The following is an 11,634-nucleotide window of genomic DNA, read 5'->3' on the forward strand; positions in this document are numbered from 1 at the left end:
TTTTACTCCTTCGCCACCTACAGAGTTTGTTATGTACGATAATTAAAAAAACAAAAACATTTTATTTCCCATAGACATTTGACCGAGGGAACCGGGAGCCTCGGAGGCGGGACTTATTCTTCAGAGGTCTATAGACCTCTAATCATTTTGAAATGAAAGCTAAATTTTGAATATTTTATTTAGCCTATTATATAATAGGCTACTGTTTATGCTGAGACTGCTTTGCTTTTTGCTACCTGTCCGTGTGCGGGCTTTGCGCACCGTCAAGGAAAAGATGCGGTGGTTGAAAAAAAACCATTTGACCGCTTATTAAGTTCACTCGTTGCTTATAATGGTTTATTCCTTTTCCAGTATCATTTCCTTAATTTAGAAGACGGTTTTGTTCATTTTTGAATTGTAAAATAAATCATTTTTTGAAGTTGCGAAATTTTTTAATTATTGGAAGCGAGTTGAGCTGACCTCGCCTGCTGTACCGTAGCCTATATATGTAGGCTACTGTATTGTATATAATATTGGTGAAACACGACCAATGTGGCAGTTCCTTGCGCAACAGGGGATTTCTAAAGGTTTGGCTACTGTAGTGAGCGCTAAGAAGATTCTACGAGCGCTTCAGACCAACCTTACCAATGAACGACGTAGGCTACGAAAGAGATTTGTAGCAAAGAACGTTTCGGGAAACACACGTGATGTTAAGGTAGAACTTAAAGTAGAGGTTACGAATGGCGTTAAGAAGGCTTTAAGAAGGTTTCGGGAAACCGGGCCCTGGCTCGTTGTTGATAACATGCCTGTGATTAAGGGGGAAGGGTCAGGTGTGGTTCATCATGGGGGTGGGGTGGGGGCCGAGACTGAGAGCTACATGGAAAAATATGCTCCAAACGCACTTTAAGCACTTTGAAATGTTGCTGTTTCATGACAAAAATTGACTAAAAATTGTTGGGTGACCCACATCCCTCAACAAAGAATATTAAGACATAACCCCCCCCCCCTCTATTTTCCTCCGGTCCATTCCATAAATTCCAAACGGTCCCTTAAATTCAACTCGCCTAATTTTGCCATTTCATACCACAAAGATGCCAAATGACCGAAGTAGAGAGGCAAATAATGATGTAGGCCTATGTATATTACAAAATATAAATGCATTTTTCTTTTTTTGGCTGATCTAATTATAGATTTTCCATTTAATTTTATAGACGACAACATTTATGTACGTTAAAAAGAAAAACAAAATCCTACAGTTCGCAGGTCTCGTAAATGCAGCAAGTTTAGTCCTGAATGAAGCATGATAAAGGTATTGGATGTGGGCGTGGTTGGACGTCCAACTCCGCCTTCCCGCAGGCCACAGCCGTTAGTACTTGAGGGTACCGGGAGCCTCGGAGGCGGGACTTATTCTTCAGAGGTTTATTCACAAACATACTTTCTGAAATATTTGTTCTGTCCTTATCTGTGCAGTTTCATATGTATTATTTGGACCATAGCTCTACATATTCATTACATTAATTCTGATTCTACGGTCACTTTTCATTACTGAAAAGTAATGAAACTGCCACTTCTAACTGCGGCTTCTAAATCAAGTCTTATTTACTTGCTGGCTAAAACTCTCTCTACCCATCACCATCTTTATGGTTTATTATGGTTGAGGAGGAACATAGCAGGCTTGGTTTGGTCATGAGGTCAGCTGATGAGGTTCCAGGTTGAGACTCGAGAAGAAACAGACTATTAACAAAGAACTTCCTTTATTATGAATGAGCAGAACTGCAACCGTCTTACTCCTCCATCAACTTGGTGGCTAGGCAGCCCATGACACTGGGCAGGAAGAGGTGATGAGTAGGAGGAGGTGATGAGGCTGGGCAGGAGGTGGTAAAGAGGGGGAAGAGGAGGTGATGGGCAGGAGGAGGTGAGGTGATGGACAGGAGGTGGTGAGGTGATGGACAGGAGGTGGTGAGGAGCTGAGGAGGTGATGATGCTGGGAAGGAGGTGGTGAGGAGCTGAGGAGGTGATGATGCTGGGAAGGAGGTGATGGAGTCACTCTTACACACACAGCACCTCCAATGCCTGCAGTATCTCCTCCTCCTTCTCCAACTTGTCCAACTAGAGGAGATGCACACAGTAGACCCCCATCACTATCCCTCCATCAGGCTGTTTTAACTCTATCATCCCTCCATCATTCTGTCCCTCTATCATCCCTCCATCATTCTGTCCCTCCTCTATCATCCCTCCATCATTCTGTCCCTCTATCATCCCTCCATCATTCTGTCCCTCCTCTATCATCCCTCCAACATTCTATCTCATCTCCATCATCCTTCCACCATTGTGTATTTTCTCCAACATCCCTCCATAACCCTTTCTTTCCTGTATCATCCATACAGTCTTCCAGACTAAATATGAGACCACAGAATGAACAATCGTAATTATGCGACAGGGTGACTCACCTGGTTCTTCTGCAGAGTCTTGCCAGATGCCTGCTGCTCCTTCAGCTCTTCAATCGCCTTGAGTTTCTGTTGATCAATCACCCAGTTCACTAATCAATCATCATCTAGGAGTTCTCAGTATTCTAGGAGTGGTGTAAGTGTATTGTAAGTGTTATTCTGAGCATTGTAAGAGTTCTTATTCCTATTCCAAGTCAGTTCCCTACCTTCTTTAGGTTCTTGATCTTCTTGTCTGTTTCAGGGTCTCCACAGCTCTCAGCTGATTGGCTGTTGGGATGGGGGACGGAGTTTGACTGGGGCTCCTGAACCTCAGACTTTGCCTCCTTTTAACCAGAAAGAAAACAAACCTTCCTTTAACACCATGGCCTTTATAACCAGTAGCAGAGCAGCTCCCAGTAAAACCAGTAGAATGTTGTACTGGGCAGTTCTGAGTAGAACCAGTAGAAGACTTGCCTGTTTTGAGGCCTTCTTGGCTTCTCTCTTCTTCTGGTTCTTCAGGGCTGCCTTGGAGAGTGTCTGTTTGTCTGTCCCAGGCCTCATGTCCTGGGGTGCCTCCTCTTCATGCTACAACAGGTTAGAACAAACTGCTCAACCCAGGGACGACCTAAAGGCACCACTGCTTAAAACACAGCTGGCATCCCACTTTATCCCATCTCCCTCCATATATCCATTATTCTAAGCAACATATATAAACATCTATCCATCCCTCAATACAGCTCTCCATTTACCAGCCAGTTAATCAGCTATCCCCTCACCAGTTTGGTGCTGCTGGAGGCTGGTTGGTTGCGCATGGCTGGGGGGCGGTAGGCCTGGGTGGTGGTTGGCTGGGTGCTGCCCAGGGGGCTGGGGGCGGCCTGGTACTTCACCGGTCGCTCAGGGAAGCGTCCGGCCGGGAAGGGCTGCCATCGCACCTCCCAGAGTTCTGTCCCAGCCGGCGTTTCATGCTTGTGGAGCAGGGTGCCGGTGTAGTGCCAGATCTTGTAGCCGTTGCTGACGCGCAGGCGCGGTGAACACGTCGCCGTGACAATGTGCTCCCCATCGGGGCACCAGGAGAAGTAGGTGGAGTCCGGCACCTGGGGCTTAGAGACCTGATTGGAAAGGAGGAGGTGAGTTATAGACACCTCCTTTCATGGTCTGCCACTCTCCTGCACTCCTATTTCCCGGATTAACTATACCGGGATAACATTTCAGGCACTGCTAGTAATATTTAAAATTCACACATGCAGCTACGTTCAGAAATATCCTTCTTGCGCCCTGGCATAGCAATGCACACATGGCATAGCAATGCTGGAATAGATGGTCCAAGACACAGTCCAGCAGATTGCGGTAATGCAACAGGAGCTCCGTATTTCAGAATCGCCCGTTTCCAGCCATTCTTAATCAAGGAGCTTGTTTGCAAACAAAAATCTGTATCAATATTGTTATTGGACCATAAAGCATCATCCAGTCGCTGATCTGAATATCACTATCAGCGGATATCATCGAATACCTCATTGCCGGGAGACACATGTCAACCAATCACTGTTGAGTGTAAATTGGAAAATATTTTGTACAACATTCAAGCACTTTCATGTTCCCACTCCCGAGGCCTCCCTCCCACAGGCTCCTCCCCATTAGGCTCCTCCCCCATTAGTCTCCTCCCCCATAGGCCACTACCTTACCTGTTTGTATTTCTTGACATCCCAGACCTCCATCTGTCCCCGCAGATTTCCAAAACCAGCCAGTACCAGGATGTTGCCCTGGGGACTGATCACCACAAGTAAGAGCTGTTAGAACCAGTTAACACAAGTCAAGACCGGTAAGAAAGAAACAATCTGAATCTGTCCAAACCAGGTCACACCAGACAGAAACATTTAGAACCAGTCGAAACCAGTCAGAAGCACTTAAAGTAAGTCGGAAGCGTAATTAAGTGGTAAGAACCAGTAAGAAGCAGTCAAAATCTGTAAAAACCAGTCAGAACCGGTGTGAGGTGGTCAAATCAATTCTAAACATCATCTGAGAAGAGTTGTCTAGGATCTGACCTGTAGTAAGCGGCATTGCGTGGTCCAGTACCGAAGTCAAACACAGGGTCACACTTGAGGTTGTAGACGGTGGCCTTGGCCGGCATGAAGCCGTAGACCACGCAGAACTCAGTGGAGGTGGGACTCCACACCACGTCATAGATGGGTCCGTTCTTCGCTGTTCAGAAAGCCAAGAAAAACTGCTAGAAAACTGCTAGAAAAGCACTGGGCAAACTAGCATTCTCATTCTGTTTTATTTACATTGTTTGATGTCACCTGTGGGGGGATATCAAGGGCGATGATGTCATGTAGGGTGAAGAGGCAATGTGTAGGGCGATGACATCATGTTTAGCGTGAAGACGTCATGTGTAGGGCGACGACGTCGTGTGTAGGGCAGTGAGGTCCTGTGTACTCACGTAGTTGAACAACAGCGCCCTCTCCGTTGACATCGAGGTAGTGCAGATTCTGTTCTCCGTAGTACGAAGCTCCTGACTTATCAACATCCACACTGGCCGTTACCAGCACCGCTGTGCCTACACACAGACACACACACACAATTTAGGAAGTTGGGTGGTGGTACAGAGAGGAAGACTCAAGGGGTTGGTTGCCGGGACAGACAGGTAGAGGGGTGGACCATACAGACAGGTAGAGGGGGGTCCAGACAGACGGACGGCAGTGCAGACAGACTGTAGTCCAGACAGACAGACTTAAGCGCTGGTTACACTTCTACAACTGCGTAATGCACTATCCAACTGCGTAACCACAGAGACCCCTCGAGCCCTCATAGTTCTCCGTCGTGGTGCCGGATACGCAATGCAAGTCAAACCGGAAAGTCAAAACCGGAAATTATGTTTTTAGAGGATCAATCGCAGCCCTTGCCGTCTCCGTTGTCGCTTGACAGAGTGACGGATACTTAAAAAATATTTCATGTAGCCAGAGACGACAGAGAGGCTCTCCGGCGACGTAGAGGGCTCTCCGTAACCGACGTACAGCATTTTACGCAGGAGTAAAAATTAGGCTTAAGGCTAGTCCAGACAGACGGGTAGAGGGTGGTCCAGACCTTTTTTGTTCCACTCCATGGAGACTCGGTCAGCCTTGAAGAAGCTCTTGTTAGCCAGGGCGGCGCTGGGACCACCAAAGTTGGGGTACTGGTAGAGACGCACAAAGGAGGGGGCGCCCTTGCTGCCCGGTACGTAGACCGCCACCTGCAAAAACACAATACCACATCCTGATCCCCTGGGCACTGAACCCCAAAGTCTCTAGCGCAGCTGTCCAGGTGTGCCTGGGGAATTTAACCTGTGATAGTACTGTGGGATGTTGGGCAGGGGGGGGGGGGGGGGGGGGGGTACCTTGCTGGGTTGAGCACCCGGAGACAGGATGTAGTCTGACACCTTCTGCATGTGAAGCTTGTTAGCGATGGTGTCTGAAAAGACACACACACACACACACACACACACACACACACACAGAGTAAATCAGACCGACAGAGAGACATACAGATAGGAGGATCTTAGACAGACAGAATGTATATCAGGTTCTTACTGAAGTCGTTATTTTCAAAGAAGTGCAGCTCATTGTTGACGCTCCTCACCGCAATCTTCTCATCCTCAGACCAACAGGGAGACCTTAACACACACACACACACACACGTGTGAGCATGCTTGTCCCAATAGCTTCAGTTTGTAAGCATGCTAGTCCCATTAGATTCTGTGTGTTAGCATGCTAGTCCTGTTAGCCACAGTGTGTTTGCATGGTAGTCTCCTTATCCCCAGTGTGATAGAATGCTATTCCCGTTAGCCCCAGTGTTTGAACATGCTAGTCCCGTTAGCCCCAGTGTTTGAACATGCTAGTCTCAATAGCCCCAGTGTGTAAGTATCCTAGTACCAGTGTTAGCATGCTAGTCCCGTTAGCCCCAGTGTGTTAGTATCCTGGTCCCGTTAGCCCCCGGTCTCACCAGCCCTCGAGCTTCTTCTGGTACAGGGCTTTGAGCAGTGCTCCTGTCTGGACGTCCCACAGCTGGAGGTTAGGGTCTCCCTGGGGGTTATCTGCTGTCGCTACACACACAAACACACCAGAGTTGCTTTAGGTCAAGATATTGTTGAGAATGAGTGGAGCAGTTCTAGGAGCTACAACCCAGGTCAGGATAGGACGTCAGACGTACTGCTGTATGGTTGCCAGGTAACCAGGATGGTGTTCAGAGGAGAGAACTGGAGCATCGTTGTTTTAGGAAGATCCAACGCCTGCAGTACCTCGCTGTCCTTTGATCTGAGAACACTGACCCTGAGGGAGACAAGTAGACAGACCGATTGAAACACAGGTAGAGAGAGAGCAGTTGATAGACAGACTGTTGACAGGTAGACAGATGGGCAGGTTACAGACAGTCAGTGCTCCAGTGTGTGGAGCAGCCAGGTCATGTGTGCTCTTACTTTTGTCCGTTGCCCCATCCGAAGAGACTGCCATCTTTGCTGAACGACATGACCCGACCCTGACGAGAGTCTCTGAGGGAACACACAGACATGGGGAGTCAGACAGTTGGACAGACAGGTGAGATGTGAAGGACAGACAGGTATACAACAGGTGAGCTATAAGGACCTGGGGAAGGCAGAGTCATCCTGGCAGACTGGAACTCCCTGAAGCATCGACGTTCCATCTGACCCACGAACTGAGGAGAAAAAACAGCATGCTGGTTACCTCACTACACAGCACACCAGTTATCTTACTAACTAACTACACAGCACACTGGTTACCTCACTAACTACACAGCACACTGGTTACCTCACTAACTAACGACACAGCACGCTGGTTACCTCACTAACTAACTACACAGCACGCTGGTTACCTCACTAACTACACAGCATGCTGGTTACCTCACTAACTACACAGCACGCTGTTTACCTCACTAACTAACTACACAGCACTAGATGTATGGATCTCCAAATGTTGGATACCTGTAGACAATACTAACTTAGTTACCAGACACTATTTAACCAGATTAAACTGGATATTTAGAACAGGACCTCCAGTTGATGGTTAAATGGAGAGTGACTAACTTACAAGACACTTTAACTCTTTAACCAGATCAAACTGGATGTTTAGAACAGGACCTCCAGCTGATGGTTAAATTGAGAGTGACTTACTTACAAGACACTTTAACTCTTTAACCAGATCAAACTAGATGTTTAGAGTAGGATCGCTAGATGATGGTTGGCTACCAGTAGACAAGCCTAACGTACCAGACTCTTAAACCGGTAGTTTAGAATGGAAGAGTATCTAGAGTGGATTAACCTGCCATGTGTCATATGGACCACAGTCCGGATCCAGCCACATGACTGCAGCAAGACGATCTCCTGACTGTCTTCCCTTACCCAGCAACTGCTACCGCTAGCCGGGCTCCACACCACAACATATCACTACATCGGAAAATTGAAGGTGTATAAATGTGTTTTAGAAACCTGCGAGCATGGGGGCCGCCATGTTGACTGTACCGGAAGCAGAACCGTGTGGAATGGAAGTGTAGAGAAAGGGGGCGTTTCATTGTTTGCCACATCGGCAAAAACTATAAAATATATAATCTATTACAATTTCATTGTCATTGTCTTTGTTTTAAAAACAATACAAATATTTAAACGGTGTTAAAATGTGTAATTTTCTATTTCAATATTAAGACTTAAATATCTTTACTGTTGTTTTTCTCGTTTAGTTTGTTGTGTTGTTTTTGTATTTTTAGTAAAAGGATATATATATATAAAAAAAGAAACAACATATTCGCATTCGTATTTAAAACAGGTTAATATACATTATGTTGCACGGTCGTATGAAAGTACAAACTATACAAAGTGTGTTGTGGATTCTCCGAGTGACACGACCACAGACGGTGGGCGGGGCTTGGAGTGTAGACGTATACAAGTTGGAGTCCGCGAAAGGCCTCTTGTCTCTCTTCCTCACGTCCTCTCCACTCCTCTTCAACATCTCAACTACTTCAACAACTATTCATTTTCAACCATGGTGGCTAAACAGAGGATCCGGATGGCCAACGAGAAGCACAGCAAGAACATAACTCTGAGGGGGAATGTCGCCAAGTCCACGGTAGGTTACAATGCATCCACGGTATGTTACAATTATACCCACGGTAGGTTAAGAAGCATTCAGGGTAGGTAACAGTATTTCCACAACTAGTATGAGCTAGATCAAGATTATATGTAAACTGCTTGTTTCAATCTTGGTTATATATTTAATTTGCTGCAAATTAGTGATTACGTGAAAAAAACAATGGAAACTACTTGAATACTAATTTGTGTGTGTGTGTGTGTGTGTGTGTGTGTGTGTGTGTGTGTGTGTGTGTGTGTGTGTGTGTGTGTGTGTGTGTGTGTGTGTGTGTGTGTGTGTGTGTGTGTGTGTGTGTGTGTGTGCAGAGGAACCTCGGGGATGATAAAGGTGTGGTTGGTCCCTGGTTGTTGGCCCTCTTCATCTTCGTGGTGTGTGGATCAGGTATGTCAACTTTCATAACATTACAACACTAAACCATTTCTTTCCAAACGATCGGAAAACTGCTCATAGTAGTTGCATGGCTGAAGATTTTGTGTAGTTTGTGTGTGTGTGTGTGTGTGTGTGTGTGTGTGTATGTGGACTTTGTGTGCATGTGTGTGCTTGTTGACAATCTGAAGGTGAAGGTCCACCAACCTATCAGCATACCTTTGGCTTGTTGTCATGGCGACTCCAGCTGTTCTATATGTGATTTGTGTGTGTGTGTGTGTGTTTGTTGTTGTTGACCATTTTGTGTTTGTGTGTCAGCCATATTCCAGATCATCCAGAGCATCCGTATGGGTGCTTAAGAGTGACATCATCACTTGGCGGGGGGCCATGGTGGTGACCAAAGGATCCTGTTTCTCTAATTCATGTTGAATTTACATTTGTACACACCTTCCCGTCGCCATGGTTATGCCAGACCATGATATTCCAAAGACTATGGGGGTTCAAGGAAAAGCTCTCCCAAAATCAACTTAATCATCATCATCATCGCCGTCGTCTTCTTCATCATCCATGTCTTCGCCACCATCATCATCTTCTTCTCCATTCCCTGAGGTCACTGGGACCTCGAGCGGCGAGCAGCTTGTTCCACAAGCTACGACAGCGTCATGTCTGACCAAATCCTGTTTGTTGTTTCAACAGTAAATGATGACAATTCATCATGGGAATCCATGACATCACATGAGAAGGAAGTGATGACGTAATAAAGTTTCACATTGCTGCCCTGTTCTCTTCCTCTTTGTTTTTCAAGCAAACCGTTGAGGTGTTTTAAAAGTAGACCACATACCACAAACTGAGAAAACTACATTTAATATCGTTAGTCTGAGATTTAAACATTTAGATTCTTAATATTTATCATTGAAAGAATGCATCCAGCGAGTAGAAAGCTTGCTATTAACCAAAACACACATGGGTCAAAGATAAAGGATCAGCTGGTTGAACCTCTGATCAATGAAAGGGTCATTGATAGCATGTCTCAAATTATGATGCAATCAGACTTTTAAAGTCAAGTAATTAGCATTAAATCAAACGACTGGATGTCCCTTTAATCACATCGTGTTTAAAGCACACTTGTCAGAATGACCGCTTTTTATTGAGATATCGCTGTAACTTTGAATTATATCAGCAGATTATGTACACACCGCCTCCTTGTGGTGATATATTATATAGCACGATAACGTGTTACATTTTATATATTAAATATCTTATGACATGAACGATAGCTAAATGATTAATAACCTATACATCATTAAGAAGATAATTATGATGCAACTCTATTGTTGCTTTTAAAATAGTCAGATTTAGTTATCTTGGACCGATGTTTTATTACATTTTTGATATATCGTAATCCATATATAAAATAGTGGAAGGGTTGACAGGAGACACACCAGTGGATAAGGTTTATTTGATGAATTATTCAGACCTGATGGAGTTCACAGAGTCCTCCTCTTGACACGCCCACAGTCATATAAACCTTTAGACACACCCCTTTACCACAAGCCACACCCACTCTGCAGGACATATTTCACACACTGTAACACACACACACACACACACACACACACACAAAAACATACATACACACACACACACACACACACACACACACACAACCACTGTAACACACACACACACACACACACACACACAGTTTCACACAAAAAACATACACACACACACACACACACTCTCGCTCTCTTTCTCTCTCAACTGTTCTGCTCAGGCTTTAGCCGGACGGCCCAGGAGTTTGCGGAGACTGCGTTGCCATGGTGATGCAGGCGGCAGGTGTAGACACCCTCTGTGAATTGTGAGGCAAGGAGACGGAGGTCGCGCCCTTTCATCACCATGTGACCCGGGACCGATGACACAAGCTGCTCCCCGTCCTTAAACCAGCTGGTAATAGTTAGAGAACTAGTTATATACAAGTAGTTAAACCAGTATAACCGTTAACCAGTTCTACTAATACAACTAGTATAGGAATGACGACATAAGCTAATACAGCTGTGATTAGTTAAGGAAGTTGTTACATTACTATATTCATATAGCTAGTTATATTCATATAACTAGTATAGTACAACCAATTTAATTTGTGTGCATTACTAGTTCTATTTTCACAACTAATTCTACTGTTCGTAATATTTATGTTTCATTAGTATAAATTGTCAAATCAGTACTTTACTTGTTATATTAGGATTAATAGTAAAACAAGTACTACACTAGTTACATTAGTACAACTAGTATAGTACTATACTTGTCGTTTTAGTATAAATAGTAAAACATGTACTATACAAGTGACATTAGTATAACTAGAATAACCAGGTGAGTTCTGACCGGACTTTGGGAGTTAGGCGAGGGTTGTTGGTTCCACAGCGGAAGCCGACGACCTTCCCCCTGGGAACCACCTTCACCTTTACGTTGTCAGGGGCAGCCGTTGGTGTGGCAGCCACCTCCAGAGGTTCTACAACAGGAATAACAGGACAGATCTGTGAGCTCTGTGAAGGTACTTCTGTTCTTCGGTTCATTCAGACAGCAAGCCCCCCAGTCCAAGTCCAACATACTACTTACCCCTGTTGGAACCCATGAGACAGAGAGGATGTACTCCCTCTCTGGTGTACCATAGCAGAGCTCACAGAGCTCACACACCTGGGGAGAAGGGTACTTCCTGTCTGTCGTACCATAGC

General features: G+C 45.3%; 3 protein-coding genes across 3 annotated transcripts in view; 1 reads left to right on the forward strand and 2 right to left on the reverse strand.

The window, feature by feature from the left end:
- Positions 1-1,928: 1,928 nt before the first annotated feature.
- eif2a (eukaryotic translation initiation factor 2A) lies at positions 1,929-7,921 on the reverse strand. Its single transcript, XM_084466792.1, has 16 exons — positions 7,879-7,921; positions 7,019-7,088; positions 6,853-6,924; positions 6,588-6,706; positions 6,381-6,480; positions 5,969-6,051; positions 5,776-5,849; positions 5,487-5,631; positions 4,843-4,959; positions 4,448-4,604; positions 4,088-4,172; positions 3,182-3,514; positions 2,880-2,990; positions 2,633-2,749; positions 2,430-2,495; positions 1,929-2,088 (listed from the first exon to the last, which is right to left on the reverse strand). Exons 1-16 carry the CDS (start codon positions 7,898-7,900, stop codon positions 2,029-2,031), a joined length of 1,731 nt encoding a protein of 576 aa, XP_084322918.1. The 5' UTR covers positions 7,901-7,921; the 3' UTR covers positions 1,929-2,028.
- A 391-nt stretch (positions 7,922-8,312) lies between these two features.
- serp1 (stress-associated endoplasmic reticulum protein 1) lies at positions 8,313-9,674 on the forward strand. The gene is made up of 3 exons (XM_084466505.1): positions 8,313-8,512; positions 8,839-8,914; positions 9,218-9,674. Exons 1-3 carry the CDS (start codon positions 8,429-8,431, stop codon positions 9,256-9,258), a joined length of 201 nt encoding a protein of 66 aa, XP_084322631.1. The 5' UTR covers positions 8,313-8,428; the 3' UTR covers positions 9,259-9,674.
- Positions 9,675-10,659: 985 nt separating this feature from the next.
- The window catches only part of mmp23bb (matrix metallopeptidase 23bb), a gene marked incomplete at both ends in the record, with an annotated part of 6,063 nt that continues 5,088 nt past the window's right edge, over positions 10,660-11,634 (reverse strand). Inside the window, 2 exons of the mRNA XM_084466544.1 lie at positions 10,660-10,846; positions 11,285-11,411. Of these exons, the coding sequence (XP_084322670.1) occupies positions 10,660-10,846; positions 11,285-11,411 (314 nt within the window). The remainder of the gene's footprint in view (positions 10,847-11,284; positions 11,412-11,634) is intronic.

Source organism: Micromesistius poutassou, assembly GCF_964030765.1.
Source record: "Micromesistius poutassou genome assembly, chromosome: 4".
Lineage (NCBI taxonomy): Eukaryota > Metazoa > Chordata > Actinopteri > Gadiformes > Gadidae > Micromesistius > Micromesistius poutassou.